The sequence below is a fragment of the Plectropomus leopardus genome, chromosome 15, assembly GCF_008729295.1.
Source record: "Plectropomus leopardus isolate mb chromosome 15, YSFRI_Pleo_2.0, whole genome shotgun sequence".
NCBI lineage: Eukaryota > Metazoa > Chordata > Actinopteri > Perciformes > Serranidae > Plectropomus > Plectropomus leopardus.
This window is the reverse complement of record NC_056477.1, coordinates 16,501,664-16,514,434: the sequence shown is the minus strand read 5'-3', so window position 1 is coordinate 16,514,434 and position 12,771 is coordinate 16,501,664. Positions and strand designations below refer to the sequence as shown.

The window sequence follows — 12,771 nt, the reverse complement described above, 5'->3', positions numbered from 1 at the left end:
CCGATATGCATGCAGAGACTAATGCAGAGGAAGAGAGTGTAACCCTGGTTATTTTCAGACACTATCATTTACAGGTGTTCCTTGAATGACGCATAGTATATGCCAGGTTTTGGTGATGTTAAAGTTTCCGAATGTTCCCTAAAAGCCAGGAGAGACGTCAAGGTTGCTGCGTGCTTACAAGTTTTTCTTTTGTTTTCCCTTGAGCTAATGAATCAGACGCAATACGGACAGGTGAGTGTGGCCAAAAGTTGCAATTTTGCAGAAGTATAAAGTAAGTGGAGCTGGCATGTTGTCAGAGAGTAAGAGATAGAGAGCTGCACTACAGCTGTGGACAGAGAACTTTGAGAGGAGCTCTGACGGGGCATTTCCCTCATGGGGCTGTTGGACCTACCATCCAGACTGTCATTGCTGCTCACGCCTCAACCTGTCATGAAAGGTGGTAGGACCTTGATTAAAGGGGACCCAATCAAGAAGGACTTCAACTTTTGTTTTTTTGCATTTTTTTCCCACAGAGATCTCAAGTATTTTTTTGTTCTTGGGCCCAAGACAGACAAAAAAACTGATTATAACTGATCCATAAGGAAACTCAGAGGTGGAATAAAATATTAAAGGAACAATCAAGAAAAGGACCTCAAAATAAGGCTGATAACCTTAAGTGAACTTAAGTGTGTGTTCAAAAGAACTACAAATAAGGGAATAGAGGATATATTTAATTTGTGAAAAACAAAAGTCAACTATTTATTTTCAATTTACTATTTGGGTTACACTTATTTGTACTTTATTTTATTTTCTGTTAACTAAATTTAAGATTTGTCTTGAACAAACATGTATTTGTTTTTATTTGAAAAGGAGTTAAATTGGACAAACTTGACCCTATAACTAAATACATTTTGTTCTTCTGGTCCTAAGTCAGTAGTTGTGTGTGTGATTTTGTTTGGGCTGGAGATCATCCTTCTCTCTCGTAGAGAGAGATCTTGTAGATCTTGGGTCTATAATATTTATTAAAACCCCAGATTTAGAAAATACAGATACCAAACCCAGGATCAGCAGCTTGGATTCGCACAAGTAAAACTTCCTCCCATGCTGACACTTTTTTGCACTTTTTAATTAATTCATTTAATGGTGATCATTCAGATAAAACGCAGATACGCACAATTAGCAAAATGCCAAATATTGGACCCAATAATCAGCCAGGCCAATAATCTGTTAATCCCTATATCACACCACTTGTGAGACTGTCAGATACATTCATACTGTGGTGACTGAGAATACTGTACTGCTGCACAGTCATACACTGATGGCATCATTTGGGTTTCAGTATCTTGCCTAAGTATATTTGGACATGCAGACTGGAGGCAGGGGATTGAGCCTCTGACCTTCCATTTGGAGGATGACCCACTCTACCTCCTGACACACTACCTCCACAGCCACCCATTCGTTGTTGCTGCTAACGTTTGCAATCACGTTAAATAAAATACCTAAAGTTTGAATTCCTTCACACAGGAAGCTAATAATGAGCGCTACAGACATGTGTATGACTGAGGCTTTGACTAGAGCATTGTTTTCTCACTACAGTGATATTATTTTGGGCACTTTTTGTTAAGAGTCATACACTCGTGGTGAAAAATGAGCTGGTAGAATCAGTTGATGGTGAGCAAAGAGAAAAGCAGCTCACATTCCACAGAAATTCATTAATTCTTTGATGTTTTCTCATGTGAGCGCTTTCTGTGTGCAGAGTGTGTGAGAGATAGATGGCAAAAGGGTGCAAAAGCAACCAAAGTCATTCCTAACTTGTGAAATGGAAAAGCAACATATATTTCTATTGACAGTAACTTACAATAATGTTACAGCGAAATACTCGATCATGCGTACAGTAAAACGTCTACCGCCTTCAATGTGCATTTCAATAGGATAACTATTCATGCCACACACAGTTAAGTCCTCTTACCTGCACTTGTGTGAGAGCCATCTGGGATTTTCCAGCTCTAAGAGGAAGCTGTCATCTGTGTTGTGTTATTCCAACTGTGAATAAATGCTCTGTCTCCATTCCACATGTCAGGAGGAGTGACAAGCAGAGACCTGCTAAAATATGACTAGCGCCAACTGTGCTGACCCTCTCTGTAAAACTACCCACCCCTCACTAATCTGCAGCAAGCAGACTGAACTTTGAACGAGCAGAAAAAATCAGCTGGCCCAGGTCATGTGCCTTCTTACTTCCTCAAACAAGCAGAAGTGAGAAACTGTTGTTAGGCTGGTTGGATGAGGCCCTCCCACCACGGCTCAAAGAAGAGTCCCTTTGCTTTTTATAGACATGTCATGCAGAACTGGAATGGTATGAATCACAGTGACACGATCCCATGATTAACCGAAGAGGCAGCAAACACAGCATGTAACAACAGGTTTATGTGGGGAGAGAGAGGCCTAAACTTGTTAAGGAAATAGTTAAAAACAAACTGTTTGTGCTTGCAGGCATATAAAAACAAGAAAGACAGGCCGAGATCACTGTGATTAAAAGGCAAACACACCTTTAACAGAATAAGAAAGCATCAAAAGACATTTTTGGTTTGCCTTAAATCTTGTAATAAAAAAGCAATCTGGTTAGGTGGATAATTTGGTTTTTGGGGCTTTGCTTATTTACATTTGGTTCAGTTATTGGGCCTTCAGTGATAAAGAGGGGGTGAGTGTGGTTTGAATGCTTGCAGAGTGTAAGGGATTATACTTTATTTCTCAGAGTAGTGGGGTGGCTGGGGTGCAACTTTTTTTTTGACAATATAATGACGCTCCCTGGAGCTACATCGAACCATTTTAACTTAATTTGTACCCAAATGAAGGACTGATTTTTAGACAAATAATAATTTATTAAAACATTGCATGTAAATAAATGTTAAAAAGGTTACATGTGGTCCTGTGCAGATTTTAGGTGGGAATATGGTTACATATGGTATGGTAGAGTGAGTCAAATTAATCTACATTTTGCCGACAGATATGTACAAGTATAAAGTACCCCATATTTTATAGTTTATGACAGTAATAAATTACATGATTTCTTAGATTTTTAAGGAAAATGTGGCTTTCAAATCCACTTGTGAGTTTTGGGGTTCTGAGGATATTTAAAATAAATACAAAACATTTTAAGTTAGACTGCCCTCCCCAAAGCAAAATCAAAAAGAATAATTCCCTACCCAGTGCTTAAAAGTTATCTGAGGTGCCTCCCCCATTTGAAACACCCCCTCCCCTCACACAAATAAGGGACAGTCCCCTCATATTGTGATTTTGGACTTTTTGGAACAAATTGAAATTGAATTAAAATGACTATTTCTACAGCCCTTTGTAGCATGCTTTGTGATTTGTGATGAACTTCAATGAACTTTGACTTGACTCAGTTCTTTATAAACACAAATTGCAAATTGATTAGGAAACTACTGTTTGTATCACAGAATACAACCACTGGTTTGTATTAGTGACGTTAAAAAACCAAAGCAGCGTTAACATAGTTTAGATAAACAGCGCCATCTTGTGGGTTTTAGTGATATAAAAAATATGACAACTGCCAGATATTTCAAGATGCACAACTGCTCCATAAATAAATAACTTTAAAACATTAAAGACGACTTTTATGAAACACTTTAGAAGGAGCAATGCAGGTGTAACCATTGACATTATCGATGCAGCCATGCTAGTCGTTATCAGTGTTTTTTCTGTGTGGCTTACTTGGGCACTTAACCCTTTGAAACCCGGATTGACATCATTGTCTTGTGTTGTGAGGCCTTTCTTAAACCTTTGGACACTGTGCAAATTGGTTTGATTTCATTTGAAAAAATGGGGGAAAGACAATGAGCAACTTGGCAAGAAATGTCCTGCATATTTTATGTATATACACACACACACACACACACACACACACACACATATATATATATATATATATATATATATATGCTTTATATATATTTTTTATTTTTTAAGAAAGAAAGCTGGGAAAATTGTATTATAATTATTATGATTAAATTGCTTTTTAAGCACTATTTTCGGGCATTTCCTTGTTTCTCTTTTCTTTGGGGCTTTCATTTTCTTATTAATTCTTTATTAATGTATTTATTTGCTATTTTCAGGCATTTTTCTTGTATTTTTTTTTACTAATTTTGGGTCATTTCTTCCCAAATTGCCATTTCCTTCTTCCCATGTTCTGAAATAAGACAAGCCAAACTGCTCATGTTTCAAAGGGTTATATTGAATGCACCCACCCCGTGTGTTGAATTGCGCCTTCACCTGGAAAAAAAGGCGTCAAATAAAGGAGACGACAGACTTAAAATACAAGAAGTAAAGAAAAGTTACCAACATCTGCTGTTTCACTCGTAGATACCACCACCAGTCCCAGGAATCGCCTCACCTGAAGTCACAGCCACGCCGCCGTAACATCCATTTTCATGCCATTTGGTTACCTTTTCAGGGTGCAGGCCTGCTCAGTGTTGCGAGTCCATGTCACTGTTTGTCTTCTGCTGTTAACTAACTTTTCTAGGATGACAGCACGTGCAATACATGCAGTGAAGCTTACCCCGCGCGAGCCAAAAACTAATCCAATTTCCAGCCAGTTTCCCAAACGCGCGGAGTCTCCAAACATTGCTTCGCAGGTGTTACCGTATTTTTAAAAACCACGTATTTTGTTGACGCGGTGACATCACCGGTCATGTGACCCGCTGCAGCCAACCGGGTGTTCAGGGCGTGGTCTGCCTCAATCAGTTTAGCACAATGAAAGATCCCCGTTACTTTGCAGCGAAAGATGATCTTCCGTCTCACTTTACATCATGATGTTGTAGTGCTTCGTCCGAGGAGCTGATTTTTGTCCCCGCTGCAGTTTCTACCGGCGGGAGTGACAGCAGGCTGCCTGTCTGTGCACGCATCAACATGCATCCGATGCCCGTGTGCTCCGTCAGCGGTGGAGACATATTTGACTGTATACAGAGGGGAAATATTGAACAGTGTATACAGTTCGTGCAAAATGACCGATCAGTTCTCAAGCAAAAAGGTAAGGTGGAATAAGATGTAATAAAAAATGATCTGGTCTTTTATTTTTATCATATTTGTGAAACTACAGGCTTCATACTGTGTCCCTGTCACCGTATGCTTTTCAGCCTTTAACTGTCAGTGATGGTATTTCCTGTTTTGCTCAGTTAAAGCCAGAAAACTGCTGATGAACATTGTTTTCCAAGTGAACAAACCTGTTACATAAAGTATGTAATATACCGGTAATTAACACTTTGTCTTTTAAAATCGCTGTAAGTTAGAGTGTGCAAATGTAGCATTAAGTAAGTGCAATTTTACATTATGTTACCATCAAAGAACCACTTTTAACTTTATCGTGCTAGTGTCTCCTGATGTGATTTTGTCAGAACGCCAAGGGGAAACCTAACCCTGCTGCAGCTCCTCTGTCAGATGGTTTGGCACAGATCAATATGGACAGATCCTGTGACAACACAGCACAAAGTTACATTGTGCCAAAGGGAACCCTAACCTCGACTCCAGAGGGTTTCAGTGATCAACAGGCTGACAGCGCGTGCATTTACGTCAGACTTGTATTGTCAGTAACAGAGACTGCAGATCTGACTGTTACGTGCATGTGTTTGTCTTCATCCAGGCTGGGGCGGTTTCACCCCACTGCACTACGCTGCCCTCCATGGTAACCGTGGCCTGGTTGACCTTTTCCTCACTAATGGAGCCGACCCTAACCTGACATGTGATTCAGGACAGACAGCCTTTCATTTTGCCTGCAGGTGAATTGTATATTTAGGTCTCCAGTGTCAAACAAACATGCCTGGATTCTCTAGCAGATGTATTATGCAGTTTGATCCTGTGTAATAACAGTTTGTGCTTCTGGCTCCCATCAGGCAGGGGAACATCTATATCATCCACCAAATGATGCAGTATGGAGCTGATTTACGCCTCATAGACCTGCAGCAAAAAACATCGCTGCATCATGCAGTCACTGGGGGCAGCATGTGAGTGGAGGAAACAACACCTCTCAAATAGCTGTCACACACAAATATATAATGCATGCACTAACTGTTAGTTATCGTTCCCAGTGTTGCAGTGCACTATCTGTGGGAAACAGGAATGTTCCGGTTCTCAGACACAGACATGTACCAGGTGACACCGCTTCACCTGGCTGCATCCACAGGCAACACAGAGGTGGTCCGCTATTTGCTCCGAGACCAGGTATGACGTGTGTGACCTCACACACATGCTCCAAAGTTCACCAACAGTACAATGAAATTTTATGCAACAAAGTACTGCAGCTTCACACAACTTTTAGCTGCTCATAGTCACTTTTGACTAATTGCTTCGTCTCCCACAACATTTGGTTAAGTGTCACTCTCATAAATCACTCATATGAAAGTGTAGGCAGCCAGTTTCAGCAAATAAACTCAGCACAACATTTATGATCACAAAAATTACGTCCATACTTGGGAATGTACAAAGGTCAGTTAAATCTTAGCATGCTCTTACGAAACTGAGCTCCATGCAGATGAATGGATGGATTACTGAATGGGTCTACCGAGCATAGATCCAGGGGCCAAAAGTGTCAGGGGCCCCTTGCCCTTCTCGTGTAAAATGTCAAATTAACACGTACCAACTAAGATAGATTAAAAATGACCACAAAGAGACACAAAATGACCCAAAATATGCATAATTCCTTCAAGGAGACACAGAATTGCCCCAAAGAAATATAAAACAACCACAAGGAGATGCAAAAAAAGACCCCAAAGAGACACAAAACATCTACAGAGAGATACAAATGGCCAAAAAACACAAAATTATCTGAGACACAAAAATCACCTCAACTACAAAGAGCCACAAAAACACAAGGAGAAACAAATTAACCAAAAAGGGACACAAACAATTCAATTGTGAGGTGACACAAAATTGCATCAAACAGTCACAAAACAACTACAAAGAGATACAAAATGACCACACAGAGATACAGAACCTAAAAAAGATGCATAACGGTTAGTCCTACAAAGAGACTCAAACGACACCTACAAAAACAGACAACAGCTCCTGTGCAGGAGAAGTGAAATGGCCCTGTGCATTTCTTTGCTCAGGGGCCCATTGTCTCATAATCCACTTATGTGCGGATGTGACAGGGTTGAGGTGCACAGCTGCTAAAAGATTTTGTTTTTTTTGTGTTTCAGAGATGTGCTGTGGATGCAGTCGACCAGCAGGGAGCGACAGCGCTTCACGTCGCAGCAGAGAGGGGCGGAGTGGAGGTATGCTGGACGCTGCTGCAGAGAACAGGGTGCGGGATGCTCTATCAGAAGAACCACAGTGGCCTCACACCACTGGACCTCAGCAAACAGGGAAAAACATTTAGGTGAATCTGCTGAAATCTCTAGAAATCTCTGGAAAAACACTGACCAGCAGAGCACGACATAGTAACAGCCCTCAGTACCTTTAGATATCCAGCACATTTGCCTTTCATGATTACTTTTGCCTCTTGGGATCCTGATGCTGATTAAAACATTGCTTTACTGTGTGTTTTTTTCTAGACATCAGCAACTCACCAAGTTACTGAGTCGGTACATTAATGAGCCAATACACCACAAGCCCCGAGAGTCTCATGGTGAATATCGCTCTGTAGTTTTGATCATTTATTTAGTGATGAAAACAAGGATGACGATCATGATAATGACAATGGTGATGATAATAACAGCACTGATACAAGCACTGAGTTTTCATACGCCTTTATGCGTGTGTATCATGTGTCTTTTCTCACCAGTTTTATATTACTGGACACTGTTTTTTCCGACCCTGAGCGGAGCCGCCATCCTGATCATAGCAGCCATGTTGGGAGGCTACGGGGGAATAACCTGCGGTCTGCTCTTCCCCTGGCTGGCCAGAAGCATCTTCACACAGTACCACCGCATGACCACATATCAAAGGTTTGACAAAAACACTGTTTTACATGTGAAATGTTAATCTGTAAATCGCCATATTTCACTTTTTGTTTTACATCTTTGTTGAAATAGCATCTGTCTTCTCTCCAGGTTACCCAACCCGGTCTACTTGGGAACCCTCATAGCTGGCATGTTTCATTCTGTGCTCTGCTTCTATGGAAAAATAATGCCTAATATCCTTAACAAATGTAGCACATGTTTAGTCTCATGCATTTTTTTTATCATCTGGTATTTTTTGCCCTGCCAGCACTTTGATATAAGGATCTCATTGGGTTAAAATGGAAGAAGGAATTGTTGGTTTGACAGGTGCTCTTTGGTGAGGCAGATTAAAGTGCAAAAATCAAGATCCAGGAAGTTTAAAATGAATGCAGACTAAAATGGGGAAAAAAACATGGCACTCTGTCTTCAGATGAAATAATCTCATGTATTTATTCTTTGAGCACAGGCAATCTGACAGACCAACGTGCATCAATTCTAGGTCTTCTAGGTCTGCCTCCTCCATAATAATGATGCAGGGGGCAGGCTGATTTAAATGTTATGGTGGTCTATGCCAAGGTATTCTAAAATTAATAGTTCGATTTGAACAAAATGACCTGTGAATAGTCTCCAGAGGTCAAAACTCTCTGACTTTCCTCCAGTGTCACCATCGTATAACGTTTTTCACTTGTACTCCATGAATATCAAACTGAAAAGGGCATAATGCAGTGACATTTTGTAAGAATATTAATGCACTCTAAAGAGTACATTAGTATTTTGGACATGCCTCAAGCTTTCTTGTGAAAATTGTCAACTGGCCAGTGCTGTTCTGCTTTTCTTGCACACCAAAATATACACAGTAAATTCACAGGCAAATGTAATTGAAGATTTAGTATATTTAAATGAAAAGGGTTCATCCTTAACTTTTTGAATGTGTGTGGCCAACCAGTGCTCTGGTCCAGGTGTCCATGGTGCACTTCTCCCTCGTCCTCGGTTTGTTCTGTAAGGTTCTGACTCAGGACCCTGGGACACTGGACAGAGCAGATGCAGATCCTCGGTTCTCCTGTATCGCTGACCTGGTGGAGAACAACCAGAGTCCTCACAGATTCTGTCCATACTGTGAGGTAAGGCATTCACACTGGACCTGCTTCAGAGAGCCATGGTGTTTTGCATACCCCAATATCTACTTAGTGTATATGATTTTATTGCAAATCACAATAAAAAACACTATCAATAAGTTGTGGTCAGTGTCCCTTATCGGTATAACCATGAATATTGTGTCCAGCACCACCGAAACAGACTGCTGGGCAGCCAACAATAAAATAAACTCTGCAGAAACAGGCTGCATACACATCAACCACAAAAACGCAAAAGATCTTAATCTGGAAAAGCCTTGGTTTATTCGAGGTTGATTTGTTTTTACTTAAAAGGGTGTTCACTAAAAAAGATGATGATCTGTCTGTTGTAGAAGAAAAAGTAACACCTGCGCACCTTAGCCATGCTACACAAGCTAAAGAAGACAACGTTTTGATATTACTTGGATCTTTGTCAGGTTAAAAGGTCAGGCCATTTTGAACCTAGGAAGTGAGCAGGCATTCATTTTAATTCATTGTCTTTCATGATAACCTTCCACCTACATGATTGGCCGAAAATTGTTTCCACTGAGCCTCTCCTATCTGTGTTGCAATAAAAATATTTTTATCTTTATAACAATGTGCGGTAAAGTGATTCAGTATGTTTTAGTGCCATTTTAAGCTTACATTGATCATTTTCAGAATAATATCATGAATCGCAAGGATTTTGGCCAGGATAATCGCAACATGAAATTTTCACATCACCCCATGCCTAATCTAGTTATCAGTTTCTGAAATATAAAGAACGCACAGCCCTCTGCTCTGGGAGTTTACCTTCACTGGTTCTTCCCTTCAAAATCTCAGATGTTCACAATGAATCCACGATTCATGATTTATTGTGATTAAGTTTCTGTCAGTTTATTTTCATCCCACCCTATCTTTGCTTCCTCACAGTTGTTTCAGCCCGACTTCACTAAACACTGCAAGCTGTGTGACGTGTGTGTTAAAGACTATGATCACCACTGCCTTTTCCTGAACCGGTGCGTCGGCCGGGGTAACCACCGCCTCTTCCTCTTCTTCATCCTCTCCATGGTGATTGCTCACCTTTTCTTCGTTGCTACGGCAACAAGTTACCTGTATGACAAGATGTCTGCGGGCAGTCACAGCTTGTCATCATGGCTCACATTGTTGGGGGAGGAGTTCTGGGTCATGGTCATGATGGTTATGAATGTGCTGACGCTGCTTTGGGAGGTGTGGCTATTGACCGAGCAATTTGATGCTGTTGCCACGGGAACGACCACCTACTTCAGACAGTGTGAAAGCTCAGCACGACAGAGGTCACTTGGGCAGCGCTGGGTTGTAGTGCTGTCGTTTCTGCTGGAGGGTCGGAGGCGGGTGGGCAGCGGACCATCAAGAGAAGACAAAACTGCCATAGATATTTAAAACTGTTTGTCTTGTAGCCAGCTGTTGTTACATCGCTCAGTTTACGGAGTCTTTGGTGTGCACTCAACCTTGTGATATTGTCCCTTTTAGATTCAGTAACTCTCTAATGCCATTTAACATGTTGTACTTGAATGTAAAATTTGGTTTTATCTCAATATTCTATTTTAATATGCAGTAGGCTTTAGAGTAGATTCATCATGAAGTGGCTAGCAGGATAACTACCACTTAGAGTTTAGATGTTCTCCTAGTTTTTAGAGACCTCACTGACTACTTTTAAGACAACAGTATTAAAATTAACGTGTTGGTTAACATTGTTGTGTGTGCGAAGTACAGGAAATTTCCAAAACTGTGTTTTAGCAGGGAATGCCTCTGAATGAAAGCTCATATTTACACCTGCTTTTATATTCCACATCAGCATTATTTTTTTAACTCCATTGTTATTGTTGTTTTGAATAAAAGTGTGTAATAGTGCAAAGCATCATTCAAAGTTGTGAATATTTGTGTAAAACATAAATGATTCCTGTGATAATGGTTAATAGCAGACTTTGTTCCTAACATAATGTCATTACCTCTCCGACCTGCTCCCAGTCATTCGGGCTACTTCCTCTGCTCACACTAATGAGACGTGCTCTTTTCATGCCTTCAATTAAACAGACTCATTTCCTTTGTGTCCCTCAGGACCATATTTCTAGATTATAGATGATGTTCCCCACACCCCTCAGAGGCTGGTGTGTCTGGACTATGTGAGTGGCTGTGTCACGTGATATTATTTAGTGTCTACAGTAGTGCCTGTCATGCATATGGAGTGGTTAAGAGGAGCACATGAGTGCTTTTATTGTATTTCTCCATCCCTAGGTCAGTGTTATTGTGTTTGACTGGCTGGCACTTGTCAATATCCAAATATATGTTGATGTATTTTATCTGTGGTTACAGGTTTTCTTTTGGTTTTCATGATGATACCTCATATGTGCTGTAACATTTTACTGCTGTAGGAAATATGCTTAATAAAATACGTCATTTTTTAAAAAACTGAAGAGAGATTGTTTTTTCATCTCACTGTGCACATACTTTACTTTCTAAAGTAAAAGTAGAAATACCATGGTCCAAAAATGTTCCATTATAAGTTTAAGTCCTAAATTCAAAGTGAAAGAACAAAAGTTTTACCAGCAAAATGCACCCAAAGTATTATTTCTCCTAATGCAGAATGGATCATTTTACAGTATTTAGGACTCAGGGGCATCTATTGGCAAAGATTGAATATAATATTCATAACTGTTTTAATAGGTCTAGATCACCTGAAAATAAGAATCATCATCATTATCATTTTCATTACCTTAGAATTGTAACAATTTAGTGCAAAACTGGGAGTCAGATGCAGAGAAAGGCACCATACATCAAGAACACTTTATCAAACCTAAATCTTTACTTACATAATCAGGGGTCATACACATGCTGTCAGCAAAGGTAGAAAAATCCATATAGTGAAATCACCCAAGAAACAAAGTCCAGAAATCCAAGCAGAGTCAAAAACCAGGTAAGCAAACACGAGGTAACTGGAGAGCAAGGACATACTATGGGGACAATGACAATCTGACAACTGAATGGAGGAAAACACTGGAATTTAAATATACAAGAGCTGATAACTACACACATGTGGGTGAAACAAGACACAGATAAAACACATGAGGCTATCAAAAAAGGCGGGAAAGCTCAGGAAGTAAAAGCAGCACTAAACACAATGACGACATATTTCAAAATAAAACAGGAAATGGACACAAACACATTACCAGGAACTTGACAAAATATCACAAGTATGAGCCGTTTTCAAGTCCCCAGGATCAGTGTTGAGCTTTGAAGCCAGTGTTCCTAGTGGCCAAAAGTAGAATTACACCATCATACGATGCCATTGGACCCAAAAAGACTTTCTCCCATAGGCCTTCATTGTGAAGGTGATATCTGTAAATCAGTGGGAAAAAAATGGGAGTGTCAAAATCCTCACATATTGACTAATTTTACCATCAGAATTTGATCCATTTGGTTCAAACTGAACAGGGCCTAGTCTCAAATGCTTTGTTCGAGTCTCTATATCCACGACTGGAGTGGGTCCTTTTCCAGAGTCCACCATATTGTTTCTACAGTAGCCTAGAACAGACAAACCAAACATTGGCTCTATAAGGCTATTCCTGTTTTCCTACACACCTGGCACATGAGAGAAGTTTCAGTTCTGCAATCTCACCACTAGATGCCACTAAATCCTACCAACTGTACCTTTAATGTTGTAGTTGGACAATGTTGAGTCGATTTAAAGCACTTTGTTTTGTGCTGGG

General features: G+C 40.2%; 2 protein-coding genes across 3 annotated transcripts in view; one reads left to right on the top strand and one right to left on the bottom strand.

The window, feature by feature from the left end:
• wdfy4 (WDFY family member 4) overlaps positions 1–2,166 on the bottom strand; it is a 56,260-nt gene extending 54,094 nt beyond the window's left edge. For both annotated transcript variants that reach the window (XM_042501735.1, XM_042501736.1), the window contains exon 1: positions 1,949–2,166. In XM_042501735.1, the coding sequence (XP_042357669.1) occupies positions 1,949–1,969 (21 nt within the window). In that variant the 5' untranslated portion in view covers positions 1,970–2,166. The remainder of the gene's footprint in view (positions 1–1,948) is intronic.
• Positions 2,167–4,742: 2,576 nt separating this feature from the next.
• On the top strand, positions 4,743–11,389 carry si:ch211-223a10.1 (putative ZDHHC-type palmitoyltransferase 6). The gene is made up of 10 exons (XM_042502407.1): positions 4,743–5,026; positions 5,636–5,771; positions 5,886–5,996; positions 6,081–6,213; positions 7,191–7,369; positions 7,545–7,618; positions 7,775–7,937; positions 8,043–8,125; positions 8,862–9,052; positions 9,956–11,389. The coding sequence occupies exons 1-10, from the start codon at positions 4,906–4,908 to the stop codon at positions 10,442–10,444; spliced, it is 1,680 nt and encodes a 559-aa protein (XP_042358341.1). The 5' UTR covers positions 4,743–4,905; the 3' UTR covers positions 10,445–11,389.
• Positions 11,390–12,771: the final 1,382 nt, after the last annotated feature.

Coding starts and splice junctions, on each gene's coding strand:
- si:ch211-223a10.1 (XM_042502407.1), top strand. CDS start 4,906: ATGCATCCGATGCCCGTGTGCTCCGTCAGCGGTGGAGACATATTTGAC. Junction 5,027..5,635: donor ATCAGTTCTCAAGCAAAAAG/GTAAGGTGGAAT, acceptor GTCTTCATCCAG/GCTGGGGCGGTTTCACCCCA. Junction 7,619..7,774: donor CAAGCCCCGAGAGTCTCATG/GTGAATATCGCT, acceptor TTTTCTCACCAG/TTTTATATTACTGGACACTG.